The sequence below is a fragment of the Chaetomium globosum genome, genomic scaffold (assembly GCF_000143365.1).
Source record: "Chaetomium globosum CBS 148.51 scaffold_1 genomic scaffold, whole genome shotgun sequence".
In the NCBI taxonomy this organism is placed as follows: domain Eukaryota; kingdom Fungi; phylum Ascomycota; class Sordariomycetes; order Sordariales; family Chaetomiaceae; genus Chaetomium; species Chaetomium globosum.
This window is the reverse complement of record NT_165976.1, coordinates 3,926,146-3,941,129: the sequence shown is the minus strand read 5'-3', so window position 1 is coordinate 3,941,129 and position 14,984 is coordinate 3,926,146. Positions and strand designations below refer to the sequence as shown.

The following is a 14,984-nucleotide window of genomic DNA, read 5'->3' as shown; positions in this document are numbered from 1 at the left end:
CCCCCGCCGCGCACCGCTCTCCCCCCCACCGCTCTCCACCACCCCACTCACCCCGGCCACCCTCAAATGCCTCCTTCGACACCTTCGACGCCGTCCTTCTTCGCACACGGCACTACGCCGTGAGCGGGCGCGCCGCCCTCGCCGTGTGGGGCCACCAGCCCGCCGCCGTCCGCCACCACCCCGCGGCCCTCCCGCCCCACGTGGGGATCGTGTGCCCCGAGGATGGGGTCCGGCGTGATCTTGTCGTGGGCCAGGGTCGTCGGGTGGGCGGTGTACCCTCCCCCGCCGGGGGTGGTGGTGGTTGGAGGGGAGGGGAGTGGTGGTGGTGGTGGGGAGGGGGGTGTGAGGGAGAGGGGGGGTCGTACGGCCGGGGTGGTGGGGGTGCCGCTTGCTGGGACCGGGGAGGTTGTGGGGTTTCGGTTGAGGGCGGTGGAGGCTGAGACGTGGCGGCGGTTGGAGATGGTGAGGCCGTGGGGGATGCCCGAGCCGTATGTTGGGTGGGTGGGCCATATGATACGCACCAATGCCACGGTGATGGCGGTGCCGACGTTGCTGAATGAGTTTGCCAGGGCGTGGTACTATTGTATGCGCCAGCCGTCGGGGCGTGATGAGCAGCAGCAGAGGAATATCGCGGGGTTGATCCTGTGGATTCTGTGGCGGCTCATGGGGGACGTTGATGTACACGGGGAGAGGGCGAGGTGGAAATTGACGGCGCAGAATGTACCGATCGTTTCATATTGGGGATTTTGGCGCTTATTTGTGGCGACGTATCCCGAGGCGTTGAACCTGATGAAGAAATGCGGCGTTCCTCTTATCACAGAGCCGTGATTCCGCGTCATTATGCTATTATACTTCTTCAGTAGGAGGATTACAGTTGTGGGCGAGACTTTAAGGTATCTAGAGGTAAGATACCGAAGGGTTACGCCCCCCTCATCTCTGCTTTTACCTATGAAATATAACGCAAGAATACACTACATAAGCATAAACTTGTTATCCGGCCCAGAGTGGTCGACCAACCACACAAATCTTTGTGCTGGTTCCGGCGAGCAGACTTGTCAACACTGGATTTATTTAACCCCGCTCGGTCTACTTGTTGCTCTAACGGCTGGACCATTGAAGTATGTGGCTGTGACGGAGATAGGCTCACAAAAAGGAACCTCCTCGCCACGCAGCGTATGATAAGAGGGGTTCCCGAGACCCCGTGTCTTTACGCTCCCTCTGGCACCTCTTCCTAATAAGACAATCATTTCGAAATCTGAGTACCGCAGCCAGCGGTCAGGAGAGGGTAAAGGTGAAAAACCGGGAGAACCAGGATAGGGGGTTGAGAGTGATAGATTTAACTCGAACGAATAACAATAAGACAAGACCCAAAACGCTTAGCGATGGATCCTATTTTTATTGTCCCTCCTACCAAATAACACCAACATGATAACATTTTTGTTGCCCCAGTGTGTCCTGTAGAGACCTTAATTTATGGCGTCTCAGACGGGCCATATGTCGCTGCCCACGCGTCGTACTTTGGGGATAGCATCAACTGCTGCAAGTGGCGTCTCCGAATCCCAACATTGCCACCGTCAAAGATGGGCAACACCATCGCGTTGTTCAACAGCTCGGCAAAGGGCTGGTCCACATCATATGCCGTCCTATCGAGTCCGTATTAGCAACGATGCCCGTCAAGCCAAACCACCAATCAAGACAAAAAAAAAAAAAAAGAGAGAAAAGAACTCACACCCCAACCGCATTAATCACATCCACGCACGCCTTCACCGCCGCCTCACTACACCACACCTTCGCCGCCAGCGCCAACTCCCTCCGCGCCTCATACCCCCCCGGCCCCTTCTCCATCGCACACGCCGCCTTCCACGTCAACGCCCTGCCCGCCTCGGCCTGCATCTTCACGCCCGACAACAAATCGGCCACGGCCTGGCGTTCCAACAACGGCACCGCGCCCCCGCGCGCATCCCTCTTCGCGAAGCCCAACCCGGCCTCAAACGCCGCGCGCATCAGCCCCACCCCCATCGCGCCCACCAGCACGGCGCTCGCGTCGAACGCCCCAAACGCCACCTGCGCGCCCTGCCCGGGCGCGCACAGCACGTTCTTGGCAGGCACCCGCACGTTGGTGTAGCGGACGTGTGGGCCGGACACGGAGGTGTGGCCGGGTGTGCTGATGTGCCGCAGGACTTGGAAGGATGAAGGCCCGCTGCGCTCGAGGTCCGCGCGCGTGACCAGGATGATCATGACGCGGTCGCGCGGGTCAGACTCAGGGGCGCTGCCGGAGTTGGGGTTGGAGGTGGTGTCGTCGTCGGTGACGTCGCGGCACACGACACAGGCGAGGTCGCAGCCCTGGAAGTCCCAGCCGGCGCAGTTGGTCGCCCACATCTTCTCGCCGTTGATGACCCACTCGTCGCCCTCGCGGCGCGCGGTGGTCTGGAAGCCGGGCGCGCCCTTCTCGAGCGCGTTGGCCACGCCGCCGGGCTCGCTGAAGACGAGGGAGGCGAGGGGCGTGCCCTCGCCGCTGAGGAAGGGCGCTAGGAACTCGGCGTGCTCGGGCTTGCCGGCGATGTTGAGCGGGGTTAGGCCGAGGCCGGTGGCCTGGTGGATGGGGAGTGCGTGTTAGTTTGTTGGGGGTTTGGATTTCGTTAGGGGGGCGGATTTCGATTACATACGAATATCGTGAGCGCTGCGGAAGGTTCAACAGAGTAGCATTCCTCGACCATAATGGCCGCTTCGACAAGACTCCCACCGTTGCCGCCATGAGCAGGGGAGATTTGGCCTTTCAGTAAACCGCCTTGAACAGCAGCAGCATAGGCCGGCTGAGTGGCTTGGAATCTTTCGGAATGCTCCGTGTACTTGAGGTACTCGGCACGAGCGGGCTTGAGAACATTCTGAGCAAACCCGGCAGCGGCAGCGCGGGTGGCCGCCTCGGTTGGGCCAAGATGGAAGTCAATGGGCATGATGGTGGTTGATGGCGGTGATCTTGTAAGCGTGGTTGAGGGGTTGGAACTTGAAACTTGGCGCTGATGCTGGGGGTGGTATTGCGCTTAGTGGAAAGGCCCGAGAGGGGTATCAGGGGTATAAATCCACTTTCTAGACTAATCTTACATCTTGGGCTGCATCTCGGCTGGGGTCCGTCAGCTCAGCTGTTGCCGTTGTCGGAGCTTCAGTAAGCCCACGGGGCAAAATCATATTCACGACGCCTCTGGTGCTGCGGTTAGTGCAACGGTACGTCATATTTTATTAGTGATCAGGTGCTTCATGCCGTCGTCTTTGTCAGATCACAATGGATGGGATGTCAGCAGTCATATCTAGTATGTAGCATACCTTCCTTACTCATGGAAGCTAAGAAACTTTCTCCTGTGAAATTATCAGAAGAACGCGGAAGACTAGTCCACCTGATAGGCCAACTAGGTATAGCTCTTATGCAGGCCATCCTCTTCCTGCCTAAAGGGGACTACCTTGAGGCCTTTCCACTCATATTAGTAGTCCTCGCCCCCGCCACGCTTGACGAGATTTCCCTCATCACGCTTAACAATCTTGCCCTCCTTGCACTCAGTGCCGGCCGCCACGCGCTGAGGCATAACCCAGCCCCAGTCGCACAGGCCGAAGGTGCCGTCATCGAGGCAAACTATCGAGCCGTGGCTTGGGCAGGCGACGGCTTTGCTGTTCGGTTTCTTGGCAATGGCACCCGTACCTACAGCGGCGGGGGTGGGGGTCGGCGTAGGCGTGGTTAAGGGCGTGGGATTGACGCCGAGGTCGATGGCTGAGGACTTCATGATGGTCGTGGTGATGTTGGCAGGGATGACTATCGGGGGCGGGGATCGAGTCAGTGTCGGGACGGGCGTGGTTACTTCGGCAGACTCCGTGATGGGATCGTTGGCCGAGTGTCCCAGGGCTGGGCTTGTGGTGTCTTCCACCGGCGGGGTGGGAGTAGTGGTAGCCGGGCCAGCTTTTCCGACCGGGGTAGCGGCCAAGGTCAGGCCTGGTTCAAAGGTAGGGAGCGATCGAGCGGGTGGGATCTGGGTACAGTAACCCGAAGGCTTATTCACGGGCTCAACCGGGTCCTGAAGCACGCGGCCGTACTTGCCCGGCTCGGGGAAGTTGACCACAACATTGTCGGAACGGGTGCCGGTGATGCAGTTCGTAACCTCGGGGTCATTGGGGTAGTTGGCCACAAAGATGTTAGGCAGATTCTCGATCTCCGTCTCGTTACCAGTGCCACCAGTAATCTTGATAGGAGCACAGTTCCTAGGCAAAAAAGCGGTTAGGAACATAGAAATACCAGCAATCGACGGGAGACCGCCCAACAACTTACATGTACATCTCCTTGTTTCCCAACTTATTGAACCAGGTCCAGGCAAAGGTAGCGGGGCCATTCTTCAGGCTGTGCACGAGTGTCAGTTTAACCTAATCTTTGAGTTGCGAACATGGGTGCCGCCCGGGCTCTAACTCACAACTTGGGAATCGGAATCATGAACTGGCGGATGCAGTCAACACCAGAGTCATTGCCACAATGTTTGCCATCTTGGCGCTTGTTTTCGTCTACGGCCACGGTCGCGAGGTTGTGAGACTCGTCGGTAAACACGGCCGGACAGCCACCGATGATGCTGTAGATGGTCTTGAAGCTGGCCGACTTGTTCCAGTCCTCTCCGTTGATAGGCTCGTCGTAGGTAATGCTAAATTGGCACGAACCGCCGCCGTGCTGACCACCGCTACCCAACACTGTTAGTTGCTGGATCGCTACTGTTGATAACCTTGACTTGGCAGACTTACCCTGTGAAATTGACCAAGGTCGCTCCGCCAGCCTCGACCGGGGTGCGATGGGTAAAACCATATTGATTATGGCAGGGATACGGGTAGAGACCGCCACTAATAGGGTCAACCTGCAGCAACGGCTGGATGTCGAGGTTGTAAGGAGTCGGCGAGTTCATGACCATGTGGCCGTGGGCTCCGCGGAGAAGAAGCATCGCGACCCCGGCCGCCGAGACGATTGGCGACATCATTTTGTAGATTCCCAGTGGGTAGGTTGTCTTGACGAGGTTGTACAGCAAAGGCGAAAGTCGCGAAGAAAGTTCAGAGGTAGATAGTGGACGGTTGTAAGTCGAGTGCGCGCCTACTCTGAAAACATTTGTTGAGCAAAGAAGAAAAGAAACAAAATAGTGAGCGTGAGAATTTGAAAGTGCCAGATTAGGAGTAGATTGCAAGTTGTGCGTGGGTAACGAAGGTGAATGCTCGTTCGGCAAGTGCCAGAGTCAGTTATAGTTGTTTGCTGTTGGCAATATAAGAGTACAAGGCGTGATCCCAGCTACGTATCTTGTCCCAGTTGGACAACATACCTGCGAAGCCAGGATAAAATTGTGTTAGAGTACAGGTAATACAGGTAGCTGTAGACCCGTCATTTTTGGCTTGTTCTGGCACCTTTTAACACTGTTTACTCGGGTTGCGTTGCACAAGAACGAAACAACAACATAATCCGAAGACTATTGCTACGTGATCTGTAACGAAACTTTGTTTTTATTGAGGCTGTCAATGTTGCGGTTTTAGTGTTAAGTTCGGATCCGTGTTGCCGTCATCTTGTTTTCGTCTGATGCAACACGATCTAGAACTACTGCCTAACTATTGTAACAACCGAGTTCCATAGTAGCCTTTTGGCAAGTCCAAACTATACTTCTTCTTCGACATGCCCCCACAATACCCATGGTTTATCGCTTGCCCCGGCAAGAACCATCTCTGTTGCCACTGTTCCCTCCCGATGGTGGTGCGGGCAATGGCGTATAGACGCGTGTGCGCCAGTCAGCTTTAACCGGATCCCCAGGGTTTAATGAAGAGTTCTTGTATGAGTAGTTGTTGTCTTTGTTGTCCATCTTAAGTTTAGTTGCCCGATCCGAGGTTTGCGGTAGAGGTCTGCGGTAGGTAGACTGCCGAGTCAGCACGGGGCACAAGGCGATGTTGACTCAACTCACCCGTTTCCTTCGACTCACAGAGCGCTACTTTGGGAGATGGAGCTGATTCGGTTGGGAGGGAGAGTTGAGCAGGTAGCAGGGCGATGACCGTGAGAGCCGGGAAGACACTTAGTAGAGTGTCAAGGCCTTTGACTTCCCCGTTCTCCGCTTTCTTTTTGATTTGACCTCGTTTTATTAACAAGGCATCGAAGGACCTCTCTTATAATCCAAAATTTCTAGACCATAATTTACAGCTCGATTACGACCCCCACGCCCCCCCCGAAGCCACCCACGCCGCGCAAGCCTCCCGGATGTTGGGGAACACTGTGCGGAAGCGCCCAAGGCCAATGACCTGGATCAGAGCGAACATCGCAGCCGCAGGGCCGCATGGTTCCCAGCCTCATCTACCCACCTTGGCGTATCAGCTGGGCCCTGAGAGGCTCTGATTCGATGGTGTGTATACACAACAGGTGATGCGTGCAGTAATTCAATAAATCGAACGGCTCATTCGGGCCGAGCCGCTGTGGTGATGCTCTCCGGTATGGTCAGCATCGGAGGGGATCAGTGTTGCTCCTGGGACCGGATCTGCGGAAGAGTAAACTGCTAAATTGACTCTGCTAGGGTTGCCGCGTAACCGCGAGATCGGCGCGGCGGCTAGATGACATGTTGTGAGACAGTCTTGCGTGCGATGTTGCCGTTTGGGACTGGCGGTAGGACGGGACCGGCATTGTGTCTCGGGTGCAACTAGCCTCCCGAAGCAGGCCTCCTGAGACAATGATTACCTCAAGATTTTCGGGACTTGAATCGCACGCAGGCATTTCATCACAATAATCATTACATGGCTCGTATCACCCCCCGCCTTCTACGTGGCGCCGAGCAACCTCAACGCGTCTCGTAATTCCCTTACCGCCGTAGGCACGTCTTCGAAGTTGAGAGCCGATATGGCCCACTTGGCGTGTTTCTGTGCTCCGACCATCGCCGCCTCATCCGTCGTGAAGCCCCCAGATTGGACCGGCGCATAACTAACCGGCGGGGCTACCGGTGGGGCTGTCGGCCTCGTGGTATTCGAGTAATAAGGATTGGTTGGCGGACTAACAGGCGGAGATGCTACTGCAGCTGTTGATGGAGGGCTTGTGGCGAATGTTGGGGGTATCGTTGTGGGAGCTGAAGGTTGCTGATAGAAGCCAGAGTCGGTTGGGCTAACAGGGCCTTGTTGCCATGCTGTCGGTGGAAGACTCGTTGTTGGGCTCTGCTGGGATGGAGCCCATCCGGTTGGCGGGGCCGGGAGGCTGGGAGACGCTTGGGAGTAACTTGGATGCTGTGGCGGCGGGGTTATCGATGCCTCTGGGCCAAAGTAGCTAGACGGCGAAGGTTCGGCCATATCTGTTGGGACCCCTGGGAGTTGGAGCCCACCGTCAGAAATTGGAGATGGCTCGCCCAGGACTGGGCTGTGCGGCAATGACACGCCTGACGCATCCTTGGTTGTTTCAGAGTCAGGGACATCCTCCACCGTCACGGGCCTTGGTCCTGTGTTTGGCGAAGCGCCGCCTAAGCTCTGAACCGCGGGGTCGTTCGGATCTAGCTCCGGTTGGGGCGCCTCTTCGTGTCTCGGATTCGATTCGTTGGGGTCGTTTCCATCTCGAATTGCCTTCACAATCCGTGCCGCATTCCATTTGGCGTACTTGATCTTCTGTTGTGTCTCTTGATCCACAGGACCCCAAATATTAGCGACATGGAAGAAGGTCGCCGCTGCGTCGAACGTGGTCGCGGTTTGTCTGGAGGCCGGTCAGCGTGCGCCGGAATTAAACGGATATATTAAGCATACTGTGTAACCCGATTCGCCTTGACCACTCGTTCCGCTCGGTCCAATGTCTCCTGCGCAAACTGCTCCACGTACGCCTGGCCCGCTAGGTCGTCTGTGATAGCGTCTTCGGTCGCGTGTTCTGATTTCGTCTGCCGGATGCCCGTTAGCGCCATATCACCGTTCCCGGAGTTTTGAAACCCTGGGCCCGCCCGTACCTGCTCGAGCTTATCCATCAAGTTTGTTGTGTAGTTCAGGATGTCCTCGTCCGTCGTGTGCAGCTGCTTCGCGAGTATTTGGTTGACAGCCCAGTATTCGCCTACAATATTAGGGCCTGCCATTCCCTCAAATGCTATGCGCAATACATACACCAATAAGCCATTATAGGCTTCACAGCCTGAAGTTGCGTAGCCTTGGTGGCGCATTTCCAGATGTTGATGTCGGCCTGCCTCAGGGCAGGGGGAACAGCGTCGGCCATGGTGGGAGGTGGATGCGGGCTGCAGGTTGCGGGTATCGACAAGAAAATAGATGGGTGTTGGGGGGAGGACGAGAAGCTTCAAGGGTAAATAAAGAGTAGACCAAGAAAAACAAATCCTGCTGCCTTGATTGAGTGCGAGTTGCGTTGCGCCTCGAGCTTGTCGTCAGACTGCCGCTTGTTGGTGGGAGAGCGCCTGGCGTCACCTTTTGAGATGCCAAGCCTCGTAAGTCAAGGAGGGGCAGGGAGCTTTGGTCACCTCGAGGACCGAGCTTGCTTTTCTCCCCAGGGGGTTCTCGATCGTGGGTGGCACCAGCTCTCGCGGCATTGGAAATGTGTTCTTTTGCCGAAGATGGAAAGATGCCAGCTTGGATTTCCAATCTTTGTCTGTTCCTCACCGCAAGGGGATAAAAACACACACTAGTACCTCGAAAGGCATTGACTCTCTCGTCTAATGAATTGATTCCCTTCCTGCGATACTGTAAATACCCCACTATCCTGTGCATCCAAGCACATCCAAGTCGCATTTGAGCAAGCACATCCGTTTCCGCGTTGCTGTGAAGCCAACGACTGCATTATGCATCACCCCACCCTCTGCGCTGTGGCAGTTGCCCTGCTGTCTGCACTTCCAGGCACCCAGGCAGGGCTCTACACTAAGAAATCACCTGTGTTACAGGTGGATAGCAAGAACTACGAGAGATTGATCGCCAAGAGCAACTACACCTCTGTAAGTTGGCACCTTGGGTTTGCTCTACCCATTCGCGCGCTGACCCTTTTGCTCTTTCAGATCGTCGAGTTTTACGCCCCCTGGTGCGGCCACTGCAAGAACCTCAAGCCGGCGTACGAGAAGGCGGCCAAGAACCTCGAGGGCTTGGCCAATGTTGCCGCCGTGGACTGCGACGATGAGGCGAACAAGCCCTTCTGTGGATCGATGGGTGTCCAGGGCTTCCCGACTCTGAAGATCGTCCGGCCAAAGAAGGGTGGAGGCAAGCCGATGGTTCAGGACTATCAAGGGCAACGGACAGCCACTGCCATCGTCGACGCCGTCGTGCAACAGATCAACAATTATGTTGTCAAGATCGAGGACAAGTCGCTGGATAAGTTTTTGGACGACAAGGAGGCTCCCAAGGCAATTCTTTTCACGGAGAAGGGCACCACCTCGGCACTTTTGAAGAGCGTCGCTATCGACTTTGCGGGCGTCATCACCATCGGCCAGGCACGGAACAAGGAGGCGAAGGCGGTTGAGACTTTCAGTATCGAGAAGTTCCCGACCCTGGTCCTCCTCCCAGGTGGCGACGCTCCTGCCGTTGTCTACGACGGGGAACTGAAGAAAGAGGCGATCGTCAAATTCCTTTCGCAAGCCGGGCAACCGAACCCCGTCTCGCCGGTAAAGGGTAACGGCAAGAACAAGGAAAAGAAGAGCAATGCCTCCAAGGCTAAGCCCTCGTCCTCGGAGAGTTCATCCGCCGAGCCCGAAGCGGAGACGAAAACCGCCACGCAGGAAGCACCAGTCATCGTCGAGACCGCGCTACCGATTCCCGCCATCAACACACCCGAGAAGCTGATCAAGGAGTGCCTGACCGAGAAGTCTCACACCTGCGTGTTGGCCATTGTCTCCTCAAGCGAGGACGAGAAAGCCAAGAAGGCGCTCAGCAGCCTCTCCGAGTTGGCCTTCAAGCACGCCCAGAGCAAGCGCAACCTGTTCCCCTTCTACGAGGTCCCCAACAGCAACGACGGCGCGGCGTCCCTGCTCAAATCGCTCGATCTCGTTGGCGACGTCGAGATCATCGCCGTCAACGCCCGCCGTGGCTGGTGGAGGCACTACGACGCGGCCGACTTCGGGCACGAGAGCGTTGAGAGTTGGATCGATGCCATCCGCATGAGCGAGGGAGTGAAGAAGAAGCTGCCCGAGGGCATTGTTGCCATTGCGGTGGAGGAGGCTGCGTCAGCTAACCCTGAGGCTAGCGGTGACGCGGCGCACGACTCCACCGAGTCCACCCAGGTTGCTGACCCCACTGGGGAGCCCGAGACCGCGCACGACGAGCTCTGATGTGCTTTTTCGTTCTGGAACGCTAGGTTTGTTTGTTAGCGGCGGCATCGCCGGGCGTAGCTGGATCATTTCACAGAATAATGAAAGTTCCACAAGTAGGTTGTTGTGTAGGTGTTGTCGGGGTTTGGTTGTGTACACAGTAATGAAAAAAAAGATGGGTATTCTCACCTGCACTGCTCGCCACAGTCGGCATGTATCTGCATCGCAAATCCGATCCAACATCCCACCAGCATCACATCAGTCCACCTCCATATCATCCAACCCAACCCCCTTCTCCACCGTCCCCTCCTGTATCATCCGCCGCCCCTTATCCCGAACCACCCGATCCAATATCTCCCTCATCTGCTTGCACCCGTCCACCCCCACCGCCAACATCCCCTCCAACCGGCTCACCTGCACCCTACTCTCACACACCAGCACCGCCACGCGATCACTCTCCCCCAGCGTCGCCACTGTCAACCCAGGCAGTTCCTGCTCCTCCTGATGATTCAGGTCCAGCAGCGGATCAGCGCCTTCGTCGTTGGCCGCGTACGTCGAGGTGGACCCCGCGGTGCACGCCGCCACGTAGTCGGTCATGGGGATCCCCGCGTCCACGCACGCCAGCGTCGCCGCGTTGATCAGCGCCGCGAGGAGCGAGCCGTCCTGCGAGAGCACGTGCAGCGACACGTTGATCTGGCTGTGCGGGAAGAGGTGCGTGTGCAGGCTGGCGGCCAGCGCGTTGGCGACGGTCGAGGCCAGCTCGAGGGTTCGTCTGTGAGGGGGGTGAGGCAGAGAGGTTAGTTACTTGCTTATCTGCTTGTTTGATGTGTAGTGTGGCCGTCCACTGCCGTGGTGTAGGTGTAGGTGTAGGTGTAGTTGGGGGGTCGAACTTACTTGTCACCTCGTCCGTGCCGCTTCCGGTCCACGGAACTGAACCCCGCGATGACGATGCCGACAACAATCTCTGCCTTGCCGCCTGCGCCGCCGCCGCCCCCACCCCCGCCTCCCGCTCCTCCGACCCCACCGCGGCGAGGCCCGGGCTCACTCGGCCCGGTCACCACGCACATCACTTTGGTGTGGCCCATCTCGAGGTAGCTGGAGCCGTCGGCGGCGGCTTGCGTGCGGATTTGCGCGTTCACGCGGCGCAGCTCGTTCCATCTCCGCCCATCAACGCGAAGGAGCGCGAGGTTGTAGGTGGACGTGTCGAGCGGCATTGCGGGGAGGCCGGGCTGTGGAAGTTCGTGGGGTATCGGTCACGGTTCTGGTCTGTTTGTCGCACCTACTTCGGACTACTATTGGGTCTTTACTGCGGCCGGACGGAGGTCGGCGTGTTTGGGATCTGCGTCGGGGCTGGGACGCGGCTGGCAGGGAAGTATCGGCTAACTGCTCCTTCTAGTTTGGCGATAAGCTGGGAGGAAGAATCCTGAAAACTCTCGGAATTGATGGTGCGGCGTGGACGTCTCCAACCAATCCTCCCATCGCCAAATCTCGAATGGGAAAAAAAAGGGTGCGGGGCACTGGATGAAGCTTGGGCCACCCACCCTGGAAACGCAGTGGATCCTCAAAACGGTGAACGATGCATAAACTTGGCTCAAAGGCTAAATTTCTCGTTGGCACTGCCTCTTGCAAGCTGGATGATCTGTTTCCTGGATCTTTCCTCAGCACCTTGTCGTATCCCGTATTGAAACCTTGCTTCCAAGCTTCCTTGATGTTCGGTGGAGTTTGGAAAGGTCTCGACTCCTTCAGCGAGCAGCGATCGGCGGCACAGCGCGGCTTTGCCACAATGTTCATCAGATGGAAATAGCTAGCTCCCAATACAGTGTAGAATTGGCATCTGATGTTGGCTGGAAAAGAAGGTCGAAAGGCCCGATCATGGGCCATGTGGGTAGCTAAAACACGGTGAAGGTCGTCTGGGCGTTTGATGAAACAACGAAACATGGCTTGGGGCGAGCCATCTGCCGAGCATGGTCGCGCAACGCTGCAATCAAAGGGGCCGCAACGGCCAAGACGCCTTAACACTTTATGTGAAAAACCTGCAAGCAAGATGATAGTGTTCTCGACCGATTTCATCTCCACTCACAACTTGGAAATCCAACGTCCAGCGGTCGGTTAATACCGCGATGTGAGGCAAGGGAACCTGGAGAAAGATCCATCGGTTTCCGGTTGAGACCAGGGCGTCCGCCCCCGGCCTGAATTGACCGCCAGTTAGTGCAGTCTGTCTCCTTTTTCTTTTTCTCACCGTTGACAATGCAAGCCATGCTCGTGTGTAAGGAGCATCTAATTTGAGGCCGAATCCTGGATGGCGCCAGCAAAACATCAACACAAACAACTCAGGGCACGACTGCGACGGGAGCACTTAACTGCCCACCTGGCGACCAATGACAATGCCCACGGACCTGCATCAATTGGGTCCTGCGCTTGGTCCAATTGTGGGTCCACTCGTCAGCGGCCAGTCAGGAGAGGAGGTCTGGGGATCTCTGTTCTGGGCCCTCGCCGCGGCCTGGGCAAGCAGGGCGATTGACCGGGATTATTCAGGAACTAATTCTCGGCTCATTTTAACTTCCCACACCCCCTGCCCAGCGGGAGCTTTTGAACCTTCATCTCCCCACCCGTCTCTCCTTTCCTCCCGCAATCTTTCACCAACAACGACGCTTTTCGCGGTCCCATCCACTCTTTTTGAGATCTCGCATCTCAGTTCACTCCTTTAAACCGCGCACGACAACATATCCCGCTCTCTCGAGGCGATCGCAAGCATCACTTGCAATTACAATCACATTCTCTACGCAATTGCGAGACCGAACCAATTACAGCGGCAGTCCAAGGCCTAACGACCATCTTTGACGAAGACGACGACCTTTGGATAGACAAAAAAAGCACAAAATACACCGTCACCATGCAGCTCACTCACTTCCTCCTCTTGGCCGGCGCGCTCGGCGCTGTCGCCCACCCGTCGGGCCATGCTCACCTCCACCGCAGCGTCCAGGCCAGGGGCAATGGTCCGGCCCATGTCAAGAACGTCCACAACAAGCCGATTCCCAAGTCCGCCGCTGCCAAGGTGGCCGAACCAGCCGCGAGCGTTGCTCCCTCACCGTCGCCGAAGCCGAAGCCCTCGGAGCCGACCGAGTCCGACGAGTTCATTCCTTTCTGCGGTGGCACCTCGAGCAAATCGAAGCGTGTGACCTACGAGCAGGTCATGTACACGGGCAACCTGGGCACCAACGGCGGCTGCAAATGGAACTCCAACCTGATGCTGGTTCCCAACAAGATCGCCAAGAAGTACAAATACGTCCAGGAGTATACCAACGTCGCCAAGGAGCCCTACCAGGTTATCTGCGGTAACAAGATGGGCGCCGACAAGCAGCTCACTGGCATGTTCAAGGTCGAGGGCCAGGAGCAGCTCATCTTCACCCTCCAGCCCGGCGAGACCAAGACCGTGGTGGCCGACTCGAACACTCAGGGCGTCTGCGCCTTTGCGCCGAACAAGGTCGAACTTACCATCCATGGCCAATACGCTGGTGTCTGGGCCGAGTTCGACTTTGAGAACACCAGCAACGAGGGCTGGTCCGGTGCCGACTGCTCTTCTCTGGTCGCCCAGGCCTACGACCTGGACGTTCCCGGCTGCCGTATGTCGGAAGGCGGCGTCGACTCGACCATTCTTGCCGGCGGCATTGGCGACAATGCCTACACCAAGGGCATGGAGAAGCTTGACGGCATCGGACTTAACATTGTGCCCGGTGCAACCGTCATCAAGGTTTATGTTGGCTTCGCTTAGATGGGGTTTTCCGGTTTTCTCATTCTGCACGATTGACGGTGTCAATACGACAATACAATGGCGCCTGATAGGGGTCGACGCTTCTGCTTTTGTGTGCGCCAGGTTTGCTTTTCTGTTCACTATATCCATGGTTTGGCTGGGACAAAGTATTGGCTGGGCTCTCCCGGAAGCAAGGTTTTGTGAATAATGGTTTCCGGATCTAGGGCGGTGGCTGTATATACTTAATGCCCATTTGACGTTTTACTTTTCTCCATTCATGTCTCGCAGATCGTTGAAGCATGCTATTATCCCTGGTTTAGAGCGGCGATTTATTGTCATTGCCCCTCAGCCCCATCCTACCCGAGCACTCGTTGCATTCCGACAAGGCGCAATTGCCGCCCTTCAAACGTATCGCAGCCCCCCTCCCCTTTACCCTCCAGATATCCATGGGCGACTCTTGTCAAACCCAAGCTAGCCCAGCCAAGACAGCTGACCAATTATCCCAGAACCCAATCCGTACTCATAGCCCAACAGTCAACCACCATTACATTCACCCAACCCAACGAATGCGAACCCCTTTCCCCCCTCCCTCCTCAAGCCACCTCATCCCCCCCTCCCTTCACCGATGCCACAACACCCGAAACCCCCCCATCAACCCCCGATGATTTAAATCCCCACTCTCCCTCTCCCTCTCCCTCTCCCTCTCCCTCCGCCTTTCCCACGGCTTCGCCAACCGCCGATCCCGATACTGCCGTCCAGTCCCCGCACCACCACCGACCCCGACCCCGACCGGGTCGAGTGATGCCCCACTCGACCGCCCACCGATACGGGGGGGGGCTAGGGGAGCGGCTACATGTGAGTGCGGGGGATGAAGATAGGCCGGGGCACACAAAGCGTCACTGTGCGAGTCATACATCGAGAACAGTGAGGGATGGCGGCCTGGACTCGCTGCGACGGAAGGGCGTTGACTGAAGTGAGACACCGAACGA

The 14,984-nt window shown here is 57.0% G+C and overlaps 7 protein-coding genes across 7 annotated transcripts in view; 3 read left to right on the top strand and 4 right to left on the bottom strand.

Annotated features, from left to right (window-relative positions):
• The window catches only part of CHGG_01269 (uncharacterized protein), a gene marked incomplete at both ends in the record, with an annotated part of 1,539 nt that extends 711 nt beyond the window's left edge, over nucleotides 1-828 (top strand). The window contains one exon of the mRNA XM_001220489.1: nucleotides 125-828. Coding sequence (XP_001220490.1) covers nucleotides 125-828 — 704 coding nt within the window. The remainder of the gene's footprint in view (nucleotides 1-124) is intronic.
• A 643-nt stretch (nucleotides 829-1,471) lies between these two features.
• Nucleotides 1,472-2,954, bottom strand: CHGG_01268 (uncharacterized protein; the record flags this gene model as incomplete). The annotated part of the gene is made up of 3 exons (XM_001220488.1): nucleotides 1,472-1,643; nucleotides 1,730-2,592; nucleotides 2,667-2,954. 3 exons carry the CDS (start codon nucleotides 2,952-2,954, stop codon nucleotides 1,472-1,474), a joined length of 1,323 nt encoding a protein of 440 aa, XP_001220489.1.
• Nucleotides 2,955-3,476: 522 nt separating this feature from the next.
• On the bottom strand, nucleotides 3,477-5,000 carry CHGG_01267 (uncharacterized protein; the record flags this gene model as incomplete). Its single annotated transcript, XM_001220487.1, has 4 exons — nucleotides 3,477-4,245; nucleotides 4,313-4,381; nucleotides 4,452-4,709; nucleotides 4,771-5,000. 4 exons carry the CDS (start codon nucleotides 4,998-5,000, stop codon nucleotides 3,477-3,479), a joined length of 1,326 nt encoding a protein of 441 aa, XP_001220488.1.
• Nucleotides 5,001-6,801: 1,801 nt separating this feature from the next.
• CHGG_01266 (uncharacterized protein) lies at nucleotides 6,802-8,791 on the bottom strand (the record flags this gene model as incomplete). Its single annotated transcript, XM_001220486.1, has 5 exons — nucleotides 6,802-7,714; nucleotides 7,765-7,892; nucleotides 7,959-8,092; nucleotides 8,475-8,602; nucleotides 8,730-8,791. 5 exons carry the CDS (start codon nucleotides 8,789-8,791, stop codon nucleotides 6,802-6,804), a joined length of 1,365 nt encoding a protein of 454 aa, XP_001220487.1.
• Nucleotides 8,792-9,146: 355 nt separating this feature from the next.
• CHGG_01265 (uncharacterized protein) lies at nucleotides 9,147-10,265 on the top strand (the record flags this gene model as incomplete). Its single annotated transcript, XM_001220485.1, has 1 exon — nucleotides 9,147-10,265. The coding sequence occupies one exon, from the start codon at nucleotides 9,147-9,149 to the stop codon at nucleotides 10,263-10,265; it is 1,119 nt and encodes a 372-aa protein (XP_001220486.1).
• Nucleotides 10,266-10,502: 237 nt separating this feature from the next.
• On the bottom strand, nucleotides 10,503-11,458 carry CHGG_01264 (uncharacterized protein; the record flags this gene model as incomplete). Its single annotated transcript, XM_001220484.1, has 2 exons — nucleotides 10,503-11,016; nucleotides 11,139-11,458. 2 exons carry the CDS (start codon nucleotides 11,456-11,458, stop codon nucleotides 10,503-10,505), a joined length of 834 nt encoding a protein of 277 aa, XP_001220485.1.
• Nucleotides 11,459-13,137: 1,679 nt separating this feature from the next.
• On the top strand, nucleotides 13,138-14,016 carry CHGG_01263 (uncharacterized protein; the record flags this gene model as incomplete). The annotated part of the gene is made up of 1 exon (XM_001220483.1): nucleotides 13,138-14,016. The coding sequence occupies one exon, from the start codon at nucleotides 13,138-13,140 to the stop codon at nucleotides 14,014-14,016; it is 879 nt and encodes a 292-aa protein (XP_001220484.1).
• Nucleotides 14,017-14,984: the final 968 nt, after the last annotated feature.